Source organism: Oxyura jamaicensis, chromosome 2, assembly GCF_011077185.1.
Source record: "Oxyura jamaicensis isolate SHBP4307 breed ruddy duck chromosome 2, BPBGC_Ojam_1.0, whole genome shotgun sequence".
Lineage (NCBI taxonomy): Eukaryota > Metazoa > Chordata > Aves > Anseriformes > Anatidae > Oxyura > Oxyura jamaicensis.
The window spans coordinates 62,918,175-62,946,072 of record NC_048894.1 but is presented as its reverse complement, the minus strand read 5'-3'; the positions used below and the strand labels follow the sequence as shown (position 1 = coordinate 62,946,072).

At 36.7% G+C, this 27,898-nt stretch overlaps 1 protein-coding gene across 1 annotated transcript; it reads right to left on the bottom strand.

Annotated features, from left to right (window-relative positions):
- Positions 1 to 27,762, bottom strand: ANLN (anillin actin binding protein). Its single transcript, XM_035319240.1, has 24 exons — positions 27,649 to 27,762; positions 23,624 to 23,777; positions 23,006 to 23,290; positions 22,275 to 22,621; positions 21,349 to 21,571; positions 20,207 to 20,400; positions 19,973 to 20,080; positions 19,329 to 19,434; positions 18,364 to 18,477; positions 17,585 to 17,811; positions 16,873 to 17,024; positions 16,412 to 16,559; positions 15,652 to 15,787; positions 15,140 to 15,322; positions 13,042 to 13,168; positions 12,050 to 12,098; positions 11,914 to 11,970; positions 10,474 to 10,512; positions 10,117 to 10,138; positions 9,030 to 9,142; positions 5,355 to 5,441; positions 3,740 to 3,847; positions 1,504 to 1,676; positions 1 to 1,122 (listed from the first exon to the last, which is right to left on the bottom strand). Exons 1-24 carry the CDS (start codon positions 27,664 to 27,666, stop codon positions 999 to 1,001), a joined length of 3,294 nt encoding a protein of 1,097 aa, XP_035175131.1. The 5' UTR covers positions 27,667 to 27,762; the 3' UTR covers positions 1 to 998.
- Positions 27,763 to 27,898: the final 136 nt, after the last annotated feature.

The window sequence follows — 27,898 nt, the reverse complement described above, 5'->3', positions numbered from 1 at the left end:
TGAAAACTGCAGGTTTTTACTGACTAGTTCTGCCATTTTAATGATGGGTCTGAAGTACTCTTTTTGTCTGCATTTATGGACATGTCTATGGTGGTGGTGAAGATCCATACTTTTGGCAAGAGTATTAGTTGGTAGATAGCAGCTTTATAGTGTCTTACTGAAAAAGCAATTTTATAACCTATTTCTGGTTCTCAAATTGAGTAGAATTCAAGCTTGTACAAACCATGAGTTCCAAGACATACTGACATACACAAACCTGGAGCTAATTTTTATATAGCAGTCCTAACAAAAATATTCAAGACCTTTCATTTCTATCAAAGTGCAATGTACTGCATACGTAATTCCATACCTGTAAACCATATAGCATACATGCAATTATCCATACCAGTTTGGTATGAGAAACAGCATAAAAATCTAATACAAAGAAGTATGAATATTGTGCACATCTTTTGGTCTGACCAGAAGAAAAGGACTTTGTGCAAGCAAGAAATACTTATGCTGCATGTTGTAGAATAAAATTTACTAATAAATTCTATGCCTGATCATTATAAGAAATGCTCCAACATTAATATACCTGCTTCAGCACCATCCTTCTAATATAACTCTGAGCTAATGTTTCTTTCAGGCAGCTGAGTTAACTAGTAAGCTTGTGTATTCACTAGCTTCCCCACCCTCCTCACTCTCCTCCAATAATTTAGTTATTTCAATAAGAGAATGTACTTAGCTAAAGAGACTTCCAAAAAAAGGAGTTATATAAATATTTAGCATATTTAGAAACAGCTAATTGCTTCCTACCATAATCAAAAGCTAGGAAAAAAGTTTTAGAGCTCTTAAAGTGAGATAAAAATACTGCATAAAAGTCCTGTATAAAGGTATGTACTCTCAAATTTAAAGCTTAAGTAATCCAGAGAACTTTCCACAAATTTTCATTTAACTTTTTTTTTGTGTAGTTCTTGCGGCCTTTTGCATGTGTTTTCTTCATATTTGCCTTCCAGTGCCTAAAGCTTTCCAATTGGTTTATAGCAAGCATCAGGTTGCCACATACGAAGATCAACAAGAACCTGGTTGAGCTTTTGCATCCAAAGGTTACGCTCTTCTTTAGTATCAGCAGACAGCCAATTCCTAAAAAGCAAAGAACCCAATGAGTTAGACACCTTCCCCCCTAGTTAATCTGAAAAAGACGATCATCTATGGAATCCCAAATAGCAGGGGAAAAATGAAATAAGATATTTCAGAATTCTGCAGAGTACTGTCAAGCTATCTGGCATTTCCACTTCTAGAAACATCAAGTTCTTTGTTCTCAGAAGAAAGAAATGAGACAGTAAGACAAAACATGATTAAAAGTGATCAAGACAACTTAAGTATCATCCAGAAATCTTAGCATTTTAAATATCTTAGTTGTAAGGATACATTATTAAAACCATCACACAAGTCAAGACATGGCCCACTCAACACCCTCCCCCCCCGTCACAGGCTATATAAACCATGATTTTGTCCACTCACTTTGTAACACAGAGCGTGTCTCTGCACTGGCTGACAAGGGTCTCTCTATCATCTTCTCTCTGTGGACGGACAGTTATCAGTTCAAAAGTGCTGGGACGGGCACAGAACTCCCTGTTGGCAGGTTCAATCTGACGATTAGTGCAGTTAGCCAAGTTTATCCTGCCCAAAGGATGCTGAAAGTAAAGTTAATCCTCAGTTAAGAATATTATTCTTAAGACTAATTCTGAACATATGCTCTGACAATTTTTCCATATGAAGTGAATTCCACCCCCCCCAAATTAATAGTCTATTATTGATCTTTTCAATGTGAAAAGTAGAATAGGTGAAACAAGATAACACGGACAATGAAATGGGCCCTGCTCTGTAACATACAATACAGTTAACAAATCCATCCTTACGACAAATACATCCTATATCTAGAGGCTTAGACTATAGAAAAATATGTTCACCCTTTTCTTTTTTCCTTTCAAGAAAAACTTGCTTTTAAACTCAAAAATTCAGGAGAGCTTGGTAATAAAATCCAAACCGGTGGAGCAAGCTCTACCAAAGCCTACAGAAGGCAGGCACTTCAGGAACGTTTTGCATATTTCTCATCAAAACCTGTAAGTATACAGGTTCACCTTCAAACACGCAACTAAGGCTCTGAAGTGTAGAGACCAGATGCTTCAGCTCCCTCTATAGTTAGTGGCTAGACCTCTTCAGGGAGCATTTCAATTTTCAAGGCAGTTATTTCTTCCCACTGACTACAGAAGGAGGCTCAGCTGTATGCCTAAAGTTACAGACCTTGGCTCCAGTTCATCACACCTACAGAATACATCACCACAGAAACATCACAAGCAGTTCTTGATTAGGAGAAAAGCTTGCTATTTATTGGGCATATTCATTAGGCTGTTCCAGAGACAGTTAATACAACCTAGGTTACAAGAAAAAAGGATAGCTCCATCTCAATGAGTATTAAGAAACAGTTCCCATAGATACACATATATACCCAACCTGCAAAGCTTATCTAAAAAACATATAATAATTTAAAGCAATCATTGTCCAACACTGGTATTTCTGAGCTACGTGTATCTTTGCATAATAGAACAGACATAGCAGGGGTAAGGGGAGGCATATAAGGATAGAGTTTAATATTGTTGTATATGATAAGTAAGAGCATATCTATATTATTCTTTAAGTATACCTTTCTCAGTTATAGTGACAAGTCTATAACATTTTCAAGAACAGAATAACCTAAGACAAATCAAAGCAGCTTTCTTGTGCCCTAAAGCAGAACAGAAAGCTTTTTCTTGATCAATTTTTAGCATTTTTAAATTACAGTAGGCAGAGATCTTTCCTGTCTCCTGGCAAGTAAAGAATACGTTGATATATTTTGGCATTGTCAACTACCAGCATATGGTCTTCCTCTGTTAGCAGGGAAGAAATTAAGCTCAGGCAGCTGAATTGGCATAGAAGACCCAAAAGGACCAGAGCTCACCACATAATTTGGGAAAGAAAGTGTTCTGCCAACAAACAAGCAAATATTTAATGGCAAATTGCTTAAGTGAGTCAGAAAAAAGCCTCTTGAAAGCAACCCTTAAAAGCAACTGGTAAGGTTTCAGTACACACTGCAGGAACAGGCTAAAGAGACAAGGAAGTTCAATTTACTGACAGATGAACCCCTCTGATTTGGTGCATTAGCCAGACAATACCATGAGTTTCTGCAAGAACAATTTAAACCTACCAGTTTCAACTATAATGTGGGAGCTCCAAGAAAACAGCTGTAAACAAGATAGTCCATAATTACATCTATGCTTCTACAATATAGAAGGATTTTCCAGTCTCATCCTTCACCATACTGAGTATTAAAGTCAGTGTTTGGTCTAAAGATTAGGGCAGCTGGATACAACTTGCTTACCAAGCTGTACAAACCTGATCTATTTCAATTAAGTTATCTCTAGATTAGTCTTTTGACAAATATAATGGAAAGTCTTAAAACTAAAAAGGAAGACTGAATATGGATTTTCCTCCAATTTTCTTCTTCCCCACCAGATATGGTCAATTTCAAGATTTGCCCTGGTTTGGGTCATATTTATGGTAAGTCTCCTCCATTCCCCAAAGAAACTTTAAAAGCTTGAATCTCATGCTTTGCATATAGTTACCTGAAACCTAAAGTATCGCTGTCTTTAAAAGTGATCAGTGAATTACATAGCCAACTACAGAACTTTATAGGCTTGATCTTTAGAAACAGCATTACCTTTCGTTTTTCATCATCTGGGTATGTCCAGTAAGATATACAGTTTCCAGAAAGTACACACCAGCGCCTATGCCATGCTCCAAATCCACTAACATCTTCAAACATAGTCTTAAAAAAAAAGGAAAAAAATATTATCACCTTCAGCTTGGTCTGCACTCACTTTCCCTACAGAATGGTTCTACAAGTACAACCCTTCATTGCAGTAAACTTAAAAGCAAGAAAAAATATTCTGGAAGAAACTCTTATTAGTATATTTTCCAGACAGTGTAGAAAATGAGCTTGCACTATTACTCTTAAGTTTGCAGCCTTTGGCTCAAAATGCACTTATCCCAGCCACTTTAAATGACTAGATTTTAATACTGACCATAGTAAGCATTCCTATCATTTTAATACAATGGAGGGTTATTTATAGAAGATACTTTCTGCAGAGTTCACAAGAGACATACTAGTATAACAAATTATTATGATTAGGTATGAGTCATCTTTGACTTACAGGTCAGGATTACAAAGTGTATGTCTGGCTATTCTGCAGGCTACATTCAGGAGTCCAGTCAGTTTAAAAGAAATTAGAAATCAATTTTAATTGTTTGTGTTGGCAGTTTATTTTATTAGATGCTGTATTATGTCAATTTCAAGGTCCATTTCCTTGGTATTGCAATGGAAAGTTTAGTATCTACTTTCTATCCCTGATCCCTCTTGAACTTGCACAGAACATTTTCTTCCAATTAATTTAAGTGTTGTGGTTTCCACTCTTTGTGATTCATACTATATATTTTTAATGGCACAGGATGTTTGCAAACTCTCACTCTGAAAAATTTAATATGCAGACCATTCTCCAGGTTTCACATACTGTATAGTAAGAGTAAACATACGCTTTATAATCCATGCACAAAAATACAGGGTAGGAAACAATCCTGTTAAATGTTTGCATCTAATCAACGTTGAACAGACTTCGTTAAGTAAAAGGAAAGGAAACAGAACTGCTTGAAAAAAAATTAAAAATAAATTCTGCCTTATGAATACACTAGAGTAAACGTAAAACTTTGTTTTGCTGAATTATTTTCATAGCACATTTACTGCCATCTGATGGATACAAGCTTAACAGCTCCATCTATTAGGCTCAAGTGCTCCTTACAGAAGTCCAGCTTTAAAGAGAGAACTGCATGAGTTGTTTCACAAAAAGTAGCGTAGCTTCCTTGTTAAGATAAAGTATGTGCACACAGTGAGGAAAACCTCTTTTGCTAGAAATAATTTTTACATGAGACCAAAAAAATCCAAGATGTCTTGTAAGAGTTTCTGGCAGGGAAATTAGAATCTTATCTCATGACCCAGACTAGCAAAATAAAGTTAACTTAAGTTCAGAATAACAGGGAAGCTGTTTACAATAAAAACATACAAATTAAAATTTTATTAAGAGGCAACAGTACTAAAGATAGCTTTAATTTAGGCTGGTTTAGAATATAAGCTAGAAAAGTGTTGGGATTTGGTTCAGGAAGAAAAATAAATCTTAGTTTTGTTAAGATTTGCTATCACCAAATGCATGTGTGAAGTTAGAATAGTGACTATATTTAGTAAGATTTATTTCCAAGGAAGGAATTTGAAGTGATTATCTTACCAAGAATCCTTTTTCCTCCACAGAAGAGTCCACTTGGCATTTTAACTTTAGATATATATGACCTTCCAATGGAGACAAAACAGGAACCTGCAAAAAGTAAAACAATTAGTCATTTGATTTTGATACCTCTCAACATCTACTCTACCAGCTCAAACAAGTCACCTGCACCAGAAAGTTAGCACTGTCTTGTTCTGAGGATCCACAGCCAGAAAGCAGTGATCAAGCAGGACAGTAATAATCAACGATTCTTTCAAGTTCATTGACAAGCTTTTCAAGATTTATTAGTTTGCTCTGGATATATGAGCAAGCATGCTTCTGTCTAGAAGCAACAGGCATGCTGGATGTTGGTTATAAACCAACAAGCAAGGTTATAAAAAACACATAGCAACAGTCCACATCCTACAAGCTTCTGCCTCAATTTGATGTTAAGCTGCTTAAAAAACAAAGTGGGTTTAAACAGGATTGGTACTTGGATGACATAAGCATTTCTGGTAGATACTGATGTTGTAGTGCATGTTCAGAAAAATAATTGTACAAAAAAAAACAATGCCTGGAAGAAGAGAAAGTAACAAAAGTAGTTCTGGACTGTCACTCAAGGTGTGACACTATATGTTCCAACAGGAAGAGTTGCAAATATTGTAACTCTTACAAACTTCCAAACTGCAGTAAAATGCATTTCAGAATGAGGGCCGTAAGGAATTTCTGTCAATTCCCCAATTTTGTGTCTTCTGGATTCCTTTCTATTTTGTGTTAGACAGAAGCACTTACTTGGATTATGAAGAGTTTACTAACAAAGAATTGTGTGACAGTACAATAAAAGTATTGTATAGCAAATTGAACAGTTATGCAGAGCCTAAACCACCATTACTAATTAAAAAGGTCTCAGAACATCCTCCTGTACATGCAGTGTATGTATTACATTCTAGTCAACAATATATCCCTTTCAAAATGAAGTAGGGTGGAGGTAGTGGGAAGAAAGCAATCTGTTGAATAAACAGCTAAATGAAGAGAAAACTGAAGTCCATAACTAGCCTAGCTTGCTTTCTGGTATGGTCATTCAGATATTCACCATAAAAAGAAGTTGGCTTACTGTCACAGAAAATAATCTGTAATGAGACTCAAGGTAACCCTCAAAAATTTGCAAAAAAAAATTCTTAGGATAACTTGGATTACAAGTAGGAGATGATAGGCATCAAGCTTACCACCTTAATTTTGTGAGAAAACATCCATAAAATTCTTTTTCTTCTGAGATCCAAGAAGAGTTAGCTACATAAAGCTATTTTCAGAGATTAAAGAACAATTATTTCTTTTAAGCACATTAATTTACATAATTCCTAAAAATGCAAAAATGAATGTACCAGGCAAGATATTTCAACTGCACATTTGTATATAGATAAGAACTTCATTTTAATGGGCTTAGTACTTTCAAAACTTTAGTTCTTTATAATTACTTTTTGCTTAAACTGTGCTTAAAAGTTGTATTCAAGCAATGTCTTGATCAAATAAGAAAGAAGATTTAGCTCCTGAGCAATATTAGTATTCTTCAAAGAGTTAAACCAATATTTAGGCTGCTAGTGGTTTTTCTATCAATCTCTGTCAGCTCAGTAGCCAATTTTAAGTTCCATACAGCTCAACTGGCTTACATTTCCTGGCTAACAAACTTTCAGAGAGACATCAATACGTTTTGAAGAAAAGCCCTTGTCTAGTCAACTAGGAAGACAAGAGACAAGCTAGTTGAGGAAATGCCCTAGGGGTCTTAACTGAGTTCCATCAGCATTGTACAATACAAGAAGTCAAATTCCTCCATTTTTTTTTATGGCTCCTAGCATCTCGTTATAAAAAAGTGCTTACAAAGACATATTAAGTATACATTAGAATTTTTTAAAACTGCAAGAGATTAGAGGGCAGACAGATGTAAGCAACATGCATTAGGAAGCAGTTTCCTATTTAGTTATAAACTAAGCAATCATAGCAACCTTGTCCCGGAACATATAGCTCAATAGTTCTCTTTCCTCCCCTTCAAAATTTGTCTACAGAAAAAAGAAACACACTCAGTGTGGTCCATACAAGGTTAAAGGCTGTTTGTTTGTTTTTGGGGGGGAGGGGGAGTGTGTGAGGAAGAACAGTTACATGACTGGATTTTAATCCTATCTACTCTGAATTTTAGCTGTGCATGACATAACTGGGAGGAATGAAACTTAAAACCCATTGAGTTGACAGTTTATTTCATATTAGAAATGAGTGGAGCCAAGTTTAAGAACAGCTGTTCAGTGCAAGCACAGGCCACAGCAAAACTGAAGCTTTGCAGAGGTCATAATTTCACAAAAAGCTAACTGAAATTGGGAAATTCTTATTCACAACTGTTGAAGTCATGCACCTGGAAGAAATTAACCCAATCATGTTTTCACATTTTCTCCAGAATCCTATTTGAACACTGTGTTTATACTATAGTTTCCTCATCCAGCCCAGTGTTCTGTCCTAAAAAGAGTAAACTAAAAAGGCTCAAATCCACATTGCCAAATATGAAGTAAAAGCTGTTTTCCATAACACCCAGAGCAATGGGCTTTCAATAACTAAGTCACATGCAAAATGAGATTTATGTGTAACTCCTGCTAAGGGGAATGTTTGTGCTGAAGAAACAAAGCTGGTACACAAATAGTAGCAGTACAATTCAACTGTAAGTTCTGCAGACTGTTTCAGTAGAGGAGTCTGCTTTTGTACATAGAAGTAAATTTTCTGAAGAGCAAATCTGCATTATTCTGTTCTTTTGTTTTTAATCTTGTGCACAAACCACCATTCTTGTTGTGTCATCTCTTGTCTGAAGCTATAACTGCAATACTATTATCATCACAGTAAGCTAATTAGTCTAGAAGAAAATTTCTTCTGACGCTGCCATTTAGATAAAGTTGCAATTGAGTACTGGCATAATCTGTTGCAGCTTCAAAATTAATTTAAATTAGCTTAGAATAGCTGCTGGCATAAACACCCATTAAAATAGCTTTTAGGTGCAAGAAGTTACAAGGTTAGAGTTTACAATGAATGCAAGAACGTATTTTTTTTATAACTTGTAATGGTAAGAGCCAATAAACATTGTTAAGACAGGGAACTAAGGTATAAAACTTGATAATAGCTCTCAAAAAATAGTTTGTTTCTACAAATTTAATTGGGATGAGAAAAACTCGTACACCTAAAGAAACTCATACTGCTAACTATATTAATCTTGGAGTAACTTCATTATTAAATACATTAAATATACTTAGCTACTTAATAATACAGTATTTAATATTTGACAGTAAAAGCAACAAGCAATATGAAGACTATGTAGAGAGATGCCAACTGCATACATTAATTTTGCCAGCAACAGCAATCAGTAACCAAACATATTCACTATATTTGCACAGATATACCATACATTGGGCTATGGAGAAGAGCCAACACCTGTCATAACGAAGTATTTTTCTGTTGTATCTTAAAAAGACAGTTCAGTCATCTGAAGTTAATACAAGTAAAACCTGTATGTTTATATAGATACCTACACGCACACAAACATTTATGTATGTAATGGTTTCATTTCTAGAGCAGTAATTTTGCCTGGAAACAGTAAACTCAGGCTCATTCGTTTCATTCTAATGGTATGTGATTATCTTTAGATTAGTAAACAGTAATTTCCATTACCTTTTCCAAAGCAAATTTGGCATTTCCTACAGAAGACAATGATAGCTTGTGGGATCCGACAAGGATGAAATTAGTAGTGCGGACTGCATTAGGGCAGCTTGGACTGGCCATGGCTGTGGAGAAAAGTTCAAGGCAAGTTGTAATACAACATGCAACCAAGATGCTGCAGTGTGTAAGTGGCCACATATGTGCTACTGTATAAATGCCCTACCCAGAAGCACTCTTTGCAATACAGCCCAGCAGCACATTCAGACAAGATCTTCGTATACCCCATTGCTCCACAGCAGACCTTTTCTTTGTTAAAAAGCTTTGAAACATTCACAAAGGATAAGATAATTAACTTTAAGAGGTGTGAGGGGAACAGAGCACACTCTAGGGCATACAACAAAGCACACATACTCTGCAATAGGAACTCGAGAAGAGGTGAAGAGATTTGGAAATCAAACAACACACTGTAGTCTTCCAGAACTTATGTATTTCTGTACCAATAGAAACAAGCCATATAGCTTAGGCACAGGGATCAGACTAATTGCAGCAGCATTGTAGACATCTCAGAGTTGGCTCATGAGCTCCTTATTGCTACAATTTTGTACTAAAGGTAGCTCAAGTATGTCATACTTAAGTTAGACAAATGTATAACCATGTATAACCCACTTTTAAGTAGTCAGAGAAACTCACATGCTATTCTCCTTCTCCCCAAGTGTCAGAAAAACATGTTAAAAACACTACTTATACTTAAAAATACTTAATAATCTGCTCATATTTTCAAGAATCTCCAAGTTTGCTCTAAATTACATTGTTGATATGAGGCTGTAGTTTACATCTTAAAATCCATCTGAGTCCATCTCTTCAGCAACAGAATTTAAACTACAGTATCTGGTATCAGATGCATGATTTTGGTTTTGCAAAGAAGTTCCACCAAATACAGTAACTTAGATATAATACTTAGCAATTGTAACTGGCAAACTGGCCTAATTCTGCATTTATTAAAGGAAATTATCATGGTACAAGTATTATTTATTAATACACCACTACTGATAGTAATGTTATTATTTATCTCAGTATAACATGCTTAGATTCTGCTTACCTGGAGTAAGAAGGGTGCTTTTCTAGAAAGAGAGAAAAACAAAAGCTTAGAGGGAAAATAATTTAAGAATTCTACAGAAGACTAAGTTAGGTTGAGAGAAACTAAATTTGAAGTAATTAAAAAAAATGAAATCCAGGTAAACGTGTACTAACTGCATATTTCCAGCATCATGTATTCAGAGCTGCTATCTATTTCTTGAGCTGAGGCTGAAGAGTTTGGCAGAAAGCTGCACAGTTTACAGTTTCAAGTACGGGACACAAAAAGCCTGTTACAGGCACAGCCTTATTAAGGTATGGGAATATAGCCTTTGGAAGTAGTCATACTGAGAGCTTGTTACAGTATTACATTCATACTTACAGAGGTAATAGATGTTAATAATCTCTTTGGAGTGATAACCTGCAAAAAAAAAAAAAAACACAATGAATGCATTTGGATTTTGCGCTACTTAAGTTGTCCATTACATTAACGTGAAAGTTAGACTTTAAGGCTTATCATCTAAATCAATTTTGAACAGATACTAGCTCTTGTTATGAGTCAGTCTTGTTTTTTGAACCCAGAATGATTGTAGTGACTTTCAGTGGAAAAAAATGCTATGCAAAGATTTACTGCAGAAAAGTTTATACTAGTCTATTGCATACTTAACATGCATCTGAAAAAGCAATCTGGGTAGACCTTTTTCTTTTCTGCAATATGCTTTCAAAGTTACATTTGCTAATTAAAAGATAGATATTAACAAGTACAGAGATGTTCAGTGTGCTACTGTTGTACATTATCTATATTTCCAGGTGAAAGTCCCAAAGTTTGAGATGAGACTGTATATTAAAAATAAACTAAAATTATGTATGCATCTATTCTTGAACCTGAAAGACAAATGCAGTAAGCTTGTCAAAAAGCAGCTACAGTATGCCATCAGCCCCACATTAGCAAGTTACCTTGAGTGCCACAAAAACATTCAGTATTAAGTGAAGATTTCTGTAAACTAAGACACAGGACAGAAAAACCCTGGACTTCAAACTGGTTTTCATCAGGGGATAGGTGGAAGCATGTTTTCACTGCAATACGGAAGTAAAAATTTAAGCAATTTACTGTTCTCAGAGACAAGATTTTAAGCATTCATCCCATTTTCTTTGAAAGATGTTCAAGTTCCTCATTTTTACAATGAAACACCTTAAAAAGGAGGAAATGGGACCTAAAGCTGTCAAAATACTATGTGCCCAACTGTTGGAATGGCAAGCAGAAAGTCACCTCTAGTGAGCTACTGGTTTGTTTTGGGTCACAAAGCCTTAATGAAGCACAAACAGTTGAAATGTGCATGCTATGAAGGCTGAAGCACTTACTTCCAAGGCATTATTAAAACATTTGCTTCAGAAATAAGCACCTATTGCTTTTACTTAACACTGGAAAGAAAAAAGCATTATAGTTGATCAATAGAACTTAAGACAAATCAAACTGCAGGGTATGGCATACTGACTTATGGAATTTAAGTAAAATGGTTAATAAGGGTAAATCATTATCAAGGGCAACCATACTTATTTAATAAAAAGTCTGCAAAGCACAGCATTTTGCAGAATTAATAAGACTGTCTCCCCAAATGGATTTCAGATTTAAAGTGCTGCAGACCCAATCCACTAATAGCTGCAGGACTCTTTAACCCATCTGTTATTGTAGATGTTCCATAAAAGAAGAGTGAAAGCAACAGATTGTCTAAAACTATTAGTCAGTTATCCCTGAAAACTACAGTCATCTTAGTATACCTTCTATTGAAATACAACACAGTGATTTTCATGTTCCATTTACCTTAGATTTATTTGCCTTTTTCCTTTTATCAGTGCTTGCAACTTCTTTTCTCTGCACCTGTAATGCAAGAAGGTATTAAGAAAGCATGACACATCATTCTCCCTTATGTATCATTTTAACAGAGACTGATACATACCAAACTGTAAACTTCTAGATTTATTTCAAAGTCATTTGACACATTGTGCCTAGAAGGGAGAAGTAGAAAACAAGTTAAACCACAGACGGAAACAAAGAAGGCATTGTTGTTGTTGTTAAGTGTTACTCATTGCTTCTTCCCCCCTCCTGTTTCCTAGAAGTCTGCAAGGAGCAGCTAGTAATATCTAGGTTCTACTCAAAAGAAGCTTAGATTGACAATTAGTCAGTGCTACCACTCTTATTAGTAAGCCTTTGTTTGTTCCTACAGGTCAATAGGGATGTCTGAAATCTTTCACTTCTGTAATACTACTCCCTAGTGCAAGCAGCATTGCTGTTCCTAAAACCTCAAGGTTTACTGTGAGATGCTTTCTAGAACTCCAAGAATAGAAGTGAAGGAGGGATAAGGGCTAGAAAGAACACATCTGCCATTTCTCAAAATGCACTCCTTCAGTCCACATTTCCACAAAGAGAGATTGCTTTCTAAATGAATAGCCTTAAGTGAAAATCCCAGTTGTGCTGGACTTTAAAAAGTGTTTTTTTTTTTTTTGTTTTTTTTTTTTTGTTGTTGTTGTTGTTAGTTTTTATTTGTTAGTTAGAACTCACATCCTTTTAGCTAACATTTGAGAACTGAAGCTTTAGTTTTAACAATACTATTTTTGAGACACCAAAACCAAATAGCTATATAAAGTGTTAGTTGCTGCAGAAGAAACACCATCTCAGAGAGCAATTTATTCATCATTAGAGGTTCCAGCAGAGAACAATCATAGAAAAAGCAATAGACAAATTAACTGATGAATGGTGAAATAAAACTAGATTACTCTTTTGAAGAGTGCATTCTAGCTATTTCTTAAGGCTAGAAACACTCATACCACAAGGCCTCACCCTATTTGTTTAGGAAATAAAGCAGTCATATAAAAATGTTACTGAAAATATTCATATATGCTCCATCAGAGATGGAACCGGTTCCAGAAGTTTCTTTACACTTATACTTACATAATAAATGTTGTAGTAAAGGTAAGAGCATCTCCATTCAGGGAGCTGGCAGTACTTGCTAATGGAGTTGCAACTATATTTTCTGCTCCAGATCTCAGTATTATCACATAGTAGTAGCTTGCTACTTCTGTAAATATATTTCAGATTGTTTAGATAGTTTTGTTAGCAAAAGTTGTCCAAGTATCCAAAGAAATCTAAAGTACTACACTGCCATTAAACATACCTCTGTTTCATCCCTCTTCAACTTTTGTATTTAGTCGAGATTCACTTACAAACTAATTCTGAAAACAAGTTATTTTTCCTAATGTGTCCACTACTGGAATCATCTTCACAGAATTCACAAGTGCATTATGGCCTTATGCATCTCAGGCCAGACCTATACTACCCAGTACATGAGAAGAAAGAGGAAGAACTTTCAGTCAGACTCAGAAGTTATTCTTAGTTCCTTATTCCCTAGGCCTACCAGCTTAACCACACATCAGCTTTTGCCCATTCTCATAGTTTTCAGTCCTGTGAATGAGCTTGTTGTCCAGGCAATCCATTTCCCTAACTTTTCACATAAAGAAAAAAGAAAGACTACAAGAGCATATTTATCTCAGTAGCGTCAGATGACTTGAAGGTTTGGTGTTGGTGCACCAAGTTGATGCATTGCATAATGTCATGTTAAAAACAAAACAGCTTGGTTGGTCTGTTATGCAGGACCAGTCAGCTTTCAGAACAAGTGGTCTACAGTCCAGTAAGCATTAGTTTGTAGCCTTTATATCCGGCATTCTCTTCAGAGATAATGATTCATAGAGATTGTTCTGGTGCACAGTATATAGCAAATGCTGCACTTCCAAAATACAAAGTTTGATGACAAATAATTCTTAGTTGCTTGTTTAGGCAATTCAGTTGCAAGAATTACTGAAACAAACTAATTTTTTTTGTAACCACTAAAGAGATTTTTCTATAAACGCAGATGAACTCTCTCATATAACAAGAACTGTACCGTACCATGTCAGGAGGTTAGACTATGTCAGGTATTCCCATTTATGTTCTTTGCAACATGTATTTGAAGATACTAAAACCACATTTTATATTTCATAGCATAGTTAAAGAAAACAAGAAATGCTACATATGAATTCATAAGAAGTTCTGGAACAAGTATTAAATAAGAAACGTCCAGTGACTTTTACTCTCAAATTTTAGTGAGGGAAGAAGTATGACCCTGTTAGAACCCAGCTACAATCAAGTTTTATGACATCATTAAAAAAAGCACTCATTGCAGTCTTGCACATTCTTTATACAATCACTTGACAAAGAAGCTTACTAAGATCCAGAGACTATCCTGGAACAACAAAGAGATTCTTCTCAGAAAGTGGTCAAGCATTGGAATGGGTTGCCCAGGGAGGTGGTGGAATCACTATCCCTGGGTGTGTTTAAGGAAAGGGTAGACATGGTGCTTAGGGACATGGTTTAGTGGGTGACACTGGTAGTAATGTGATTGCTGGACCAGGTCATTTTGGAAGTCTTTTCCAACCCTAATGATCTTATGATTCCCAGATACTACTCTAGAACAAAAGAAAAAAATACCCACTTTTATGACTTAAATAGAGCAAGATAGTAGATGACTAATATTTATAAATTAAGTATTTTGGGGTGTTAACAGGACAAAACAAAGTATTTAGTCACTATTTCAGAGCACCACAGAAGTCAGAATTTACATAATGATATTTAGTACTAGAGTTGCATCCATGGAAAAATTCCAAGGCAGTAAGAAAGGCCTGAAACAGAAGTTTTACTTCCTTCCCAACAAGTTAGAAAAATGCATTTATGTGGTTCTTTAAGATTGGGCTGGGAAAGTCACTAAGTTTTTTGAGCATCACAAGCCATAAGAGGATGACACTAAAGAGACCAGGGAAAAAAAAAAAAAAGATATTGAAATCTTAGCCAAAAACAGACTGATTAAGTGTACTTGCTGGGTTTTCCATTGCACCCAGCATTCTGATGATCACCAAAACACAGGAGAAAAAAAAAAAGTAAACAAGAAGAATAAAACAAATCTATGTAGGGAAACTGGGGAAACAGTGAGAGAAGTTGTGTAACTTTCAGTTGTTACCTGGTTTTTGAACTGTACCACAAATAAAGTCTGCTTTTAGAGGTAGACGCATCTCTGAAATGGAAACAGATCCCCTGGATGGAGTAAACTCCAAAGATGTGGAAGCAGCTTTATTTCTTTTAAGAAGAGGTCCCTCGCTCTTTAGTTTACTTAATTCTTCCAATAAAGCAGTTCTCTTCTCAGCTGTGTAGAGAAATTAATGAATTATAGTTGTAAGAGGGGTAAGTAGTACTGAACATAAACAAGTATATTTTTTTTAAACCACAGGTATGCAAAATGCAACAGAGATGTTAATCGCCTTTCAAAAAAGTAGGAATACTTGGGACAAGAGAGATATCAGAAGTATTTTCCTGCCTACTGGAAAAATTGAGACAGAATAGGTATTCTCTTTTTCCACATGAATAGCTATAAATAGGCAAGTACAAGGTAACATCATAAATGGATTTTTCAGGATATAGTTCTTCTGAGAGTGTTCACACTCGAAAGAATCTGACTTGCATCTAAAGACCTACTTGCAAGGAGAAGTAGTCTCTCTGCTTCTGCTTCCTCTTGCGACCCTTTTCCATGTTCTTCATCAAAACAGCAATTAAGTGCTTGGCTGGCTTGATAAATCACTGTCTGCTGCATGTTAATCTCATTATTCAGCTCCTATAGTAAAATAGTGGTCAAAGTAATTAGAAAAAGCAGGTTTACAGTTATGTCAAAAGAAAATGAAACTGAATGCCTTGAGACTAACATTTTGGCTATGCTTCAGAAAAGTTACAAAGTAAACCACAAAAAAACCTTGCCGTTTGCAGTTTTACTTCTGCAAACAAATACTCCAGCTCATTTTTCTATCCCAGAGGTAATTTTAATATGGCAGTGAGTACGTATGTTATATATCCAGGATAGTCTTCCCTTTGACCACTGGCAGCAGCCGCTAAACAGAAAATCAGCAGCATACATGATGAGGCACCAGTGAAGATCAGAATATTGTCTTCTGAAAGCATGTAGCTGTGAATCCCGCCTAAGTCAGAGATGACAAAATATAATTCCCCATCCTCTTTTCAAAACAATGTATTGTTTTCTTCAGAGAAGTACTTTATAGTGTGATCCTATTAAAGCATACATTAGCTAATCAAGTTATGTTGTATGATTCCATACTATTAAGCCTTTATGCACAACAACCTAATTTAACATACTACTTGAAACAGCAAGTGTTTTGGTCATTTGCAGGTTGAATTGGGTTAAGAAATATTACATCAGTAGAAAGATTTTAAAAACATTAGATACCTGCATCTTCTTTTTGATATTGATTTGATCAGATGGCCCATTCTTTTTTGTTTCCAGTTTGGAAGTAACATCTTCTTTGCGAACAATGACTTGCTTTATTGAAGGACGTTCTACTTCTTTAAGTCTTTGAGATCTATACGCATCAACACTTTTAAAGCAGGGAACAGTGTTAAATGCGTTTTGCATACTTGCCAAGCATTTTTATACATACACACTTTTATTTATGCACCTACATACATATATCAGTTAATATTTTCCATTGTGACTAAACAATTCTAAAAATAGAAGTACTCAACTCATTTTAAATTTAAGTAACAGGTCACAGGGGTAACCTTTGGTAAAGGTTGAGAACTTTGAAAAGCTTCTTTTGTAGTTTAAGCAGCATCTTCCATTAGAAGAGTTAAAAAATACTATGTGGCATCTTAGCTCATGTACTTACAGAATCTTTTTGATTTCATTACCTATACAGGAGGTTGCGATCTTCTGACGTAGAGCTAATACTGTCTCCTGAATCTGCCCTGGGGACTTCAGTCCTTTGGAACTTAGCAGACTTCAGACTTACATCACTGACACTGCTATCCCCACTGATTGACTTACAAGGAGAAACAAAGGCCTAGGGAGATGAAGAAGTTGTAATACAAATATCTGTTCATGTTAATCATGATGCATTTCCTCTTACCTTATGTTTTATGATTACGTATATGCAGTAAGTTTAGAAGAAGCTGAATACTATTTAAGCAGATAGTTTACAAATGTTTCCTAGGATGGGGTAGGAATACTTTTTTTTTTTTTTTTTTAAAGATGTTAACAGATCAACTTCCAGCACTTTTCACCCATAGTTCTCATACTAGTGCAGTTAAATAACTAATATCTCCTCTAGCAACTGCTCCATTGAATGCATTCATACAAGTCCAGTGTGAGTAATAGATCTAAATATTAAAGTTTGATTTAGCAAAAGCTAAATCACTTGTTTAGCATAGCGTATTAGATGCTATTTTATTTCCAGAGGAAAAAAAAAGCTTCAGAAGTTTTACCTTATTATGCTTTCATTAGCAAAGTGTCATTTGACTTTAGTATTTGCCCAGGTATCACAATACACTAAAATATAGTTGTTCACAAGCAAGCATCTCTTTAAAACAAAGAAGCCCTTCCACACCTCCCAAGAGCTCTCACCTCTTGACCAACAGATTCCACTAGAGGAGTTAACAGAGACATTGATGAAATATTTAGTGACTTTTCCTGGTCATCCTCATCACTTTCACCTTCTAGGCTCATGCTCATTTCTTTCTTCAGCTTTTCTATGTCTGGACCATCCTCTTGAAGAATTTCAAAGATTTCACTTATCACTTTTGAGCTATTCATCTCATCATCCACACTCATTTCAACTTCACGTACATCATCTGAAAGGGGATGTTTAAGAAGTATTAGTAGCATCAAGACAAATAATTTCTATTTATATAATGAGACTAAAGAGTTGACAGACAAAACCAACCATTTTTTCTTTTCAAGCAAGATCAATTAAAAAGCACTATAGTCATGCAAGCAGAATCCTAAGTTTTACTTCCATCCTCATATTTACATTTTATGCAGCCCGTAAGCTGCATAATTCCCCAATGGTGATGCACAGAAGCAAGACAGAGATGCACTTGTTAGACAAGTTGCAACATTTCAACTGAAGCAAATCTGAAACTGCAGTCTCCCATAGCACACTAGTTATTGCTGTCCTTTCCCAGATGCTTAGCATCAGTTTGGGTATTTCTTGAAAACTAAGATCAAGACAAGAATTATGACAGATTTACATAAAACAAGTCAGGAAACTCATTACAAAGCATATACACGTAAGTGTCAGCAAATGTAGGGAATTCGTTTTTCAGACCTGAAAGATATTAACACTGGTGGACAAGTGAGAACAGATAGCTAAGCGCATTAATATATATTAAATCAATACAAACCATTTGGTTTCTCAACAAGTTGTTTACGATGAGAGACAGACACCGCTTTCACAGGGCTCTTCGGCTGAGTAATCTTCAGAGGACTGGAATTAGTCTCTTCACATTTAGGAGCATCTGAGAAATTCATCAAAAAAGTCAGTGAAGGTTGTCTAGCCTTTTGTTTTATATATATAAAGTATTGAGTTTTGGAAGATTGTTAATGTAGCTGACAACTTACAAAAATGCTGCTAAGTAAGTTACATTGCTGTCAAAAAGAGTATCAGAATACACATCCATGACAACCAGTGCAGCTAGACTTCTGTATGATCAGAAAATTGATAGCATGAGAAAAAATGCTGAAGCCATAGCAGAGTGCAACCACTCAAGCAAAACAGAATTACAGCAAAAAACACCACACCCAAGCCCAACCTAAAAGCAGCATATTATTCTGCATTTATAGACATGCGCTTGAGAGCCTGTTTGCCCATAAAGTGCATAATCAGCATTTAAAGAAGTTCACTGTTTTCAGAGAACTCAAGGCTCATCCACTCACTGAACATCAGATAGGATGTAAAAAGAATTGAGATGCTTGTGACATCTCCTACTAAAATAATTAATGTCGTTACAGGATACTGACAAGGGAAGAGTTTGTGTAAGTTCGGATACTCAGGTACAGTGTAAATAAAGTCTGTAACTGGCCATTCTCACCCACTGTCTAAACTTAGCATACATGAAGATGTGAAACATCAATAAACCTACTGATAAACAAAGGATGTCTGCCTTGGCAACCCTTCAAGCAGTACAGGGGTGCAGAATGCTATTGTATGAGAACATTTTTATGAGATGATTTAGACAAATCAGCTACCAAATAAGGTCATACTGAGGTCCAGTTTCACACATCAGTACTACTATCCTCTTTATCCATGTATGAACACTAAGGGCAATACTTCAGTCCAGTATTAACCACAGACATTGACAGTTCTCACCTGAAGATTCTACACTGGGAGACCTTGGTGGCCTGTCATCTGCTGATCCAGAAGCGGTGGCGTCTGAACAAGGAGGACGTTTTGGACTAGCTTGAGATGGGCTATCCTGCCAAAAATAAAAATATAGTGTGTTCAGGTGCCAGTGTTCAAAGTGACTAAAAAAGACTGCCTGAGACAAACACACTGCAGTACACGCTAGAAAAAAGAGAGGTTACCTATCCAATATCAAGAAGGATCCTATTTAAGAAAGTCAGATGAAGTAGTTCAGATGAAGTAGTAAAGATAAATTGAGTGGTTGTGTGAAGAGCTTTTAGGATGGTCTTTTTTGGGGGCGGGGAAGACATAATATTTATATATTAAAAATAAGTCCACATTTTTTACATAATATTATAAGTAGTAGCACATTAACCATCAAAAATAAGTCATTCAGCTCAAATCAGTATCACTTGTCTGATTCTATTAGAGGAAAAAATCCAATGCTTCATTTATAATCATACAATGTACTCGAGAAGCAGTCTTGTGTAGCATGGATATTTATAAAACTTAGATTTTCATCCTTTATCTACATTTGTGACTCTACCTCCATGTTCAGAACACATAAAAGTAATTCACGCATCTTTTGATGCATGCAGTTAGCACATTACCATTTTAGCTTCTGGAAGTTTTCTCTTAGAACTTTCACTTCTCTCTGTGCCCCACAGATTGCCCCTGTCAAACCGGCCACGAATACATGCAAGTTCTCGTTCACGTTCCTAAGCAAAAAAAAAGTGGATAGGTGAAAAGTTGACAGCTTTAAGATATTGAGACAATTGATATTCCTCAAGCAGGTGGAATCTTCCTCAAGCTTATGTACAAGCTACAAATGTAGCAAGTCATACCTGCTTAAGCTGAAGCGCTAAACTGGCAGTAGAGGAATTTTCATGTTGTTTGAGAAGCCTTTCCTGGATTGTCCGTGTATTTGGAGTGACAGTGGGTGTTCTGTACCCTGGTGTATTCGTAGCAGGACTGCGTGCACTATACTCTTGACAGCGTTCTCCAAAGCGTTCCAGGAAGGGCTTAATTCCTGATCCCCCTACAAGAACAATTATCTTGCTTTAAAAGAAACTCAAACAAAAATCACAACACAGTTCTACATCCCACTGAATGTTCTCAATGAAACAATTAAGATGTCTCCTTTAGAGCTCTTAGTATTACATTTTATACAAATTAAACTTGAAGTGCCAGTCACTGCTGTAACAGAACACTGAAGTTATTAAAGAAGCAAATCAGAGCAAATAGATGTCCTTCTCTAAGTTCCACATCCGATACACCAGTTTACTACTCCAACTGGTCTGCTTTTTCCAGTATTTCCTCTAAACCAACCTCATTTGCATCTTTCATCTGAACGAGCATCCCCCATAAGGGGGATACATTGTTTGAAATCCACTTCACTTTATCAAGCTTATCTTTCATTGTCAGATTATTTAGAGACATGCACTTGCTCTTCTGGCCCTCATTTCAAGGAGTTCAGGCTGCCATTCTATGTTTCTAACCCAACAGTCAAATGTAAAACTGGGAAAGATCAATTGTTCTAACACCAGTGCTTAACAATGAAAGGAAAGATACTATGCAAAATTAGAATATCTACATGGCCTTCAAGACTGGAAGTATTTACTTTTGATTTTTTCTAACATACCCATGCTCTTTCTTTTACTTCTTATCTATAGGATACTTGTTATAACCAACAATTGCAAATAAGTTTTAAATAGTCTGAACTAATGTTAGTGGCATACATTTCTACATAAATAAGAGTTGGATTGGTTTTGCTTTCAAGGGTTACTAAAAATACATGCAAAAAATACCTTTGCAAAATAGGAAAGCTGTACAGCTTCCAATTATCATAGACTTCTTCAGTACTTTACTGGAGTTATATCAGATAATGTATGTTTCCTGCTCTGTTACCGTAAGTTTTTAACTAGCATGTAGTTTTTCAACACGGGTGGTTTGAACAAGGATTCATTACAGCTGAAAAACAGCTTACCTGGTGTTGTGGGTTTATCCTTATGTTCGAGTTGCACATGTGTTCCTTTGACTGGCTCTTCTTTGGTCTGAACTGGTTGAGACAAAGTTGATTTTACAGGTTGTGTAAGTTTTTCAGTTTTCTGAGGGCTGTAGGGCTTCTCTATTAGTGGCTGTCGCACTTCAGATTCCTTAGAAGTGGGAACAGTGATGCTTGAGGATTGTGTCATAAAATTATTTGAATCCTTAACCAGAAAAATAAAAGGAGTAACATTAAAGTGTGACTGCACAATCATTCTCTGAAGATGAAAATGAAAGAAAACATTCTGCACAGCATGCTATTAAACACATTCCATCACAAATAGAAAGAACTGACAATGTTGTACAATGTTTAAAGCATCTTGATCCAGTGTTTCAAATTGTTTCAGTATTTGATTCCAGTTTTTTTTTTGCCAGCTAAGTCAGGTAGTTTCTCATGTTTCCCTAAGCAAGATAAGGCATGGCAAATTATTTGCCATTTCCTATAATTAACAATAAGCATTTGGCACTATTTCAGCAGGCTGACTGAATTTTCATGCAGCATTAATATTTAGAGTTTCAGACAGTTAACTACATGAAGTTATAGTGAAACCCCAAAAGGTTTTTTGTTACTTTATGAAACCCCTTGTGATAATCAAAAGAGCAGCAATTGATTACTTTGATACTGACATTTACAAGGCTTATACACTCAGCTTTCAGTCTCAAAAAAATAAGTCTAAGCTGTTTCAGGTCTGCTGTTAAGAAAAGAACATGTGGGATTGCAATACAGGAAAAGCTGTAAACTGACTAAGATTGTTCATGCGAAACATTTAAGTTCGTTAGCAACATTCAAATTAAACAGGTATGAGTTAACACTTGTCCCCCCAGTACCCAAATCAATTGTTAATCAGCAGTTAATCAGACACTCACCGCTATCTTTGAGTTTGCTGGTTTATTAATAGAAGCCTCAACAAGCCTTTGAGAACAGGATGCAGCTTCCTGCTTTACACTGCTACTATTGATTCTAGCAGATGCTCCACTTGTAGTGGACAATTTGGATAAACAAGTAGTGCCAGGCTGTTCTTGTGCATTGTTTTGCTTTGCAGATGGATGACTTAGGTCATCTTCCCAGGAGCCAATTGTAGCAGCAAGGTTAGCTAAACGGCCCCGTCTCCCAGTAGGAGTATTGCTCCCCAGAGCATTAGCTGTCTGCTTCGGTGGAGAAACAGGCAGGTCTTTTGACTGGAGGGGGGACAGAGGAGCGCATTCAGAGGGATCTGGAAAAGAGAACATACATTTTCTTAATAAAATATATAGAGATTATTTGCATTTTGCTCTATGTTGAGTTTATCAACAGTTAAATGCTCTGAAAGCACTAAGACTAATCAAGTTAAAGCTTATTGCAAAGCCAACACTTTTGAACCAAGCAGTTTACTAGTTTTACTTCGCTGTTGTGATGAGCTTTACGCTAGTAACAAAAAGATGTCTAAAACTCAGCTGTAGTCAGCTTCATTATTTTAGGCCTTTTCCAGTGCTGCCTACAAGAATTCTGTATGAAAACATTAACATTCTCACGCACACAAAAAAATGGTCTACTACCACACATTGTCATCTATACAAACACTGAAAGACACCAGTACTATTTACCAAGTGAAACATACCCTCGCTATCCCAGCAGCGTCGCTGTTCTGCCAGTTTCTGCATACGTGTTTTGACTGAAAGGGCTGCAGAAGTTTCTGACTTGGTGTTTGTTTTTCCTTTCTCAAGAGGCTGAACCAATGAAGCTCTGTTAGATGCAGTTACGTGTGACTCTGAAGTCACCTCAGGAGAACGATGGCTTGTGGAATTTGAAGGAACAGGCTGAACATTCTCTGTACTGGAAGCTTGAGTCTCCATATTGCCTGAGCAGAGCCTCTTTGTTGGTGACAGTTTTGTAATAGGTTTCGCTGTATAGGTGAAAGTGCAAATTAGTATTCAAATAATCAAAACATTCTCAGAGACTGTACAAAACTGCAATGCAAACAAAGTTAAGATGAATAATCTAATAAGCCTTTCAAAATCTGGCATGATCTTCAGCATTATATGATAATTAGTAAGCTATTTCAAAATAATTTAGAGCAGCAGCTTTCAGGTTAAGCTAAGCATTAGCCATATTCCCTCAGGTAACTGCATCCATTGCTGTTTACTTTACAATAACCACTGAAGGGTTTTCACTTGCCATCAAAACAAAATGAGACTAGCATCAAGAGACATCCTACAAAAAGCTTTATAAAGATTACCTTCTTCACCAGGAAAAGATGCCTGGTTACCAGTTTCTAGCAGGGGCTCTCTGACCCTCTTGGTCTGTACTGTAGGTCTCGCTCCCATGTTGGGCCGCTCAGCCATTTTCTTCTGCAGGTTCTCTCGCCTTGCCCGGGTTCGTTCAAGCAGTTTCTGAGTCAGTAAATCACGTTGCTATAAGTTCCAGTGTTTTTACTGGTAACAGTTCAAACTAAAAATATTTGAATTTTTACTGTCATAAGCATATACCAAGATCCACAACACCAGAAATGTATAATAATTACACTAAGACAGATATGGCTCTCAGCTGCTGATAATTGATCCACTGTACTACAATGCTACAGAAACATTTAAAATTTGATTTCCTGATTAGCTATCCCTACCTCCTCCTGAAGACAGAAGGAAACAAACATGTTCTCTACACTGTCATCTATATGTTTTTTCCAGCTTCCTCCTGTTCCTCACTGCAATAGACCCTGATCTCCACACTTCTATGTCACCATTGCAACACACACAGCTTCTTCTATTTTCAGGAAGTTAAATAAGAGCTCACACTGCAGCAAATTCCAAGCTACCTTCTTTCTATCTGGCTGGCCAGTTCATGTTTGTAGGTTATCTGAAGGGTTTTGGCCTACCAAACAGATACCAGGCTCCAACACTTTCTTCATTGATTTGGGTCTTATCACCTAGCCACACAATTTCATGAAAACTGCTGAAAGTTTGAGACATCTACTGTTAAATTATAAACACATGCAGCTACCCAATAGATTCCAAGTTCCAGTTATTAAATCAATGAGTGTCTCCCATTAGCTTGCTTCTAAAAGAAAATCAAGCTAGAGTGGCAAGCAATGGCAAAAATGGAGAAAAGAGGCTTCTATAGACCCTGAAGTAATCAGAAACATTAGATAGTAATTTCATTTTTTCACTTAAAAATAAGAGGTTGTTAAAATACAGGAAAAAAGTGGCTATTGCACCATCTGAATCAAAAGTGAACTTCTTTTTAAGAAATGGTTAATGTCATAGCTGTATGTATAAACGTACAGGAGATTTATCACAGTCCATTTTATGCAGGAAAACTTGCAACGAGGTGTCAAACTTTAAGAAGTTCTTTCATTCAATACCTTTTGGAACTTCACATAGTATAATCATATACCATAGGAAATAGTTGTTTCTATGGATGTTCTTCTACACTAGCAGAAAGTAATTCCTTATAGCATCCAAGTTTGAAAAAGTATTTTTTTTATACTGCATTCATAAATCAAGGTAACTGTTTGATCACATTTAAATAATGCTTAGTTACTACTTTGATCTAGGTTTCAATGTACTTTGAGACAAGAAACTGTGCAGTCAAACCAATGGCCTTTAAAGGGAAGCATATAAACTGCACTTGTTCGGTGGCACATAAATTATTGTACGAACTGTGCCAGCCATTATGTGTCCTGTCACATAGCAATTAAATACACATTTCACATTTTTAACTGTCTAAGACTGAAGTCTTACACAATGTTTTATTGTAGGGCTACACAGGACAAACGGAACATCAATCTCAACAGTTTTCTGAGAAAGCCTCTTTCCTAGCTTCCAAAGAAGGTGGGGAAATTTTTTAAATAGAAACAGAAACAAAATACTAGGACTGCCGTCAGTACAAGTTGCATGCAGTTGTGTCCACAGCCAGTTTTCTTACTCCAAGCCCCAAAAGGCAGAGCTACAAAGCATTCAAATGATACACACAAATAAAACATAGGCTGTACAAATTAACAGTGCTTCTTGCACAAATCTGAGTACATCTTTCAAAACAATGTTTCTACAGTTCTATTCAAACACAGTTGCATTCCTTTCTTTTGGTAGTTGAGTAAAATGGAGTTTCAGTTGCTACAATGCAGATGTCATTTCACAGGAATGCACGCCTCTGTTGTTGATCTCCAAATCCCATTGGCTTTTTCCACCTCAAATTTTCCATGCAACTGCCGTAATTCAAACTCTGCTATTACACATGATGAGTAAGCCAGCTACCAGAACTTAAGACTTACTTTTCAAGTTCATAGTCAAGGAATTTACTACCAGTACATTCTCTGTGTGTTCTGATGACAGCCAACGTTTCAGAGTAGGACATACCTATTTCTTTTTATCTAGGAATTTGAAAGCTATTACATCATACTTAGAGGATTCACGGTTTGCATTGCAAAGGCACCTTCTAAAAATCAGAAAACATCTTCCCACTTTAAATGCTGACAATCTTGCCTTTGAAGAAAAAAGAACGTGTGTTAAGGTACATCTAAGAACTGTATTTAGCAGTCTCAGAGAAGACAGAGGCCCCTGTGTGACTACAAGAGTGTGCTGCAACTACTCTGGCTTTGCTAGCAAAATGCAGCAAAGGGAGCAAGCTTATCCATGGCACAGAAGGAAAAGCTACACTCAGACTTCACATATGCAAACCTTTCCTCGAGCAACTGCATCACTTTTTTCTCTTTAGTCATCCAGCATTCGTTCTACCAAATTAAGACCTTTGTGCAAGAAAGTGAATTGTACAATCAACTACCAACTGAACGTCATAAATGATGTATTTATTGTGATTCTGAAAAAAATCCACCATCTCCTCAGTGTTCCATATGAACAGTTCGGCTGACACCCAGCAGGTTATTAGATTTGGCTCGTAAGATTAATCAAAATAAACATTACTTTAGAACTGTCTGGTTCAAAAGCATTGCACTGTATCTTGCAGAAAGATTTAAGCTTAAAGTGATTGAGACTAACAAGTTTGTTTGGTTTTTAACTGTAAGGTCAAGTGACTGAAAATTGAATTAACAGCATGCATATTTTGGCCAGTTAAGGGTTGAACTACACTGCTTTACATAAGCACCACTTACAATGCCTCACAAGCTCACTGCAAACAAAAGAATAAAGTTATGTGCATACAAAAATTATCCGAAATTAGTTAAGCTAAGAAAGGTCATATTTTAAAATAATCAGGACAGGTACTTTATAGTAGATGTCAATAAAGTTTCCTTTGCAGAAAAGCTTTCTGAGGAATGTTAGCAAACTTGGATTCAGATATGTTAATATTGGTCAGATTTTTATATAACAGGGGAATGTCCTCCACAGCACAGATGTTCTTGACAAGGCAACACCTTAGGTATTCGGCGATGCTAGCAAACATTTGAATGAAGTTTACACTAAGGAGTGGCCTCTGTGTCTACACAGAGGGTGTGCCAAGGTTGGAATATTTCCCAGCATGCAAAACCATTTCAAATCTGATTCAGTATTCTGGAATTACCGTTTTATTTAAGACTAGCCTTATCATGTCACTCACTTCCTAGTAAGGGAGTAGTTTGTAGACGTTTATGATTGGCAAACCTTACAAGGAGGTGGCATAAACCTGCCTTGGCATGACAGATCAGTACCTTACTTTGAGTTTCTTTAAGTCAAGTCTGTACAGTCCTCCTTTATAGACACTTGATTTACTATAGGCATGCCAATTTGATGTGTAGATGGTTTTCAAGAGGAGGAAAGACTATTTCACCAACATAGTTGAGCTTTTTTTAATAATTCAGTTTTTTAAATTAATTTAGGTTTTGATTAAACAGTCTACGGACTCAAGGCCAATCATTTTCCCTATGGCATTTCTTAGAGTTGTTACAAGACAGCTCCGTGGCTTTATATGTGCCTGACAAGACCACAGCACAGCACAGAATCCTTCAGAAGCCCCAACCCTCACACAGACTCAAGGCAGCCAACCCCAGTCACCCCATAACACAAACACACATCCCAAACGCACTACAACAGCTAATTTTGTTTTCCTTATTTAAAAAAAAAAAAAAAAAAAAAAAAAAAAAGAGGAAGCGCGCCTGCAAATTGAAGCTCCCCATCACAAGAGGCAACGGAGAAAAGACAGGACGGGTTTCTAACGAGACGCCGGCTGTTTTGGGAAGGCCGGAAGAAAAGTAGCCGCCGAAGGTCCAAGCTATGCCGGCAGCCATCTCCCCGGCCTGGATGCGCCGCTCCCCCCACCGCCCCCTGGGCGCACCTCAGTAAAGGGGTCCATCGCAGCCGCCTCAGGGTGCCTCAGGCCGTCCCAACCGCTCGCCGTTTGAATTTCAGCGCACTCCCCGCCTGCGCATGCGCCCGCCCGCTCCTCCCCTAGCGGGCGGGGAGTGGCAGGAGCGCTGTCCAATCAGCACGCGGCCTGCCCTGCTCTCCCGCCCCTCCCTTGCGTGATGTGGCTTGGTCCGGCCGCCATGTTAGCCTTCCCCACCCTCCCTGGTAGCTTCCCTACC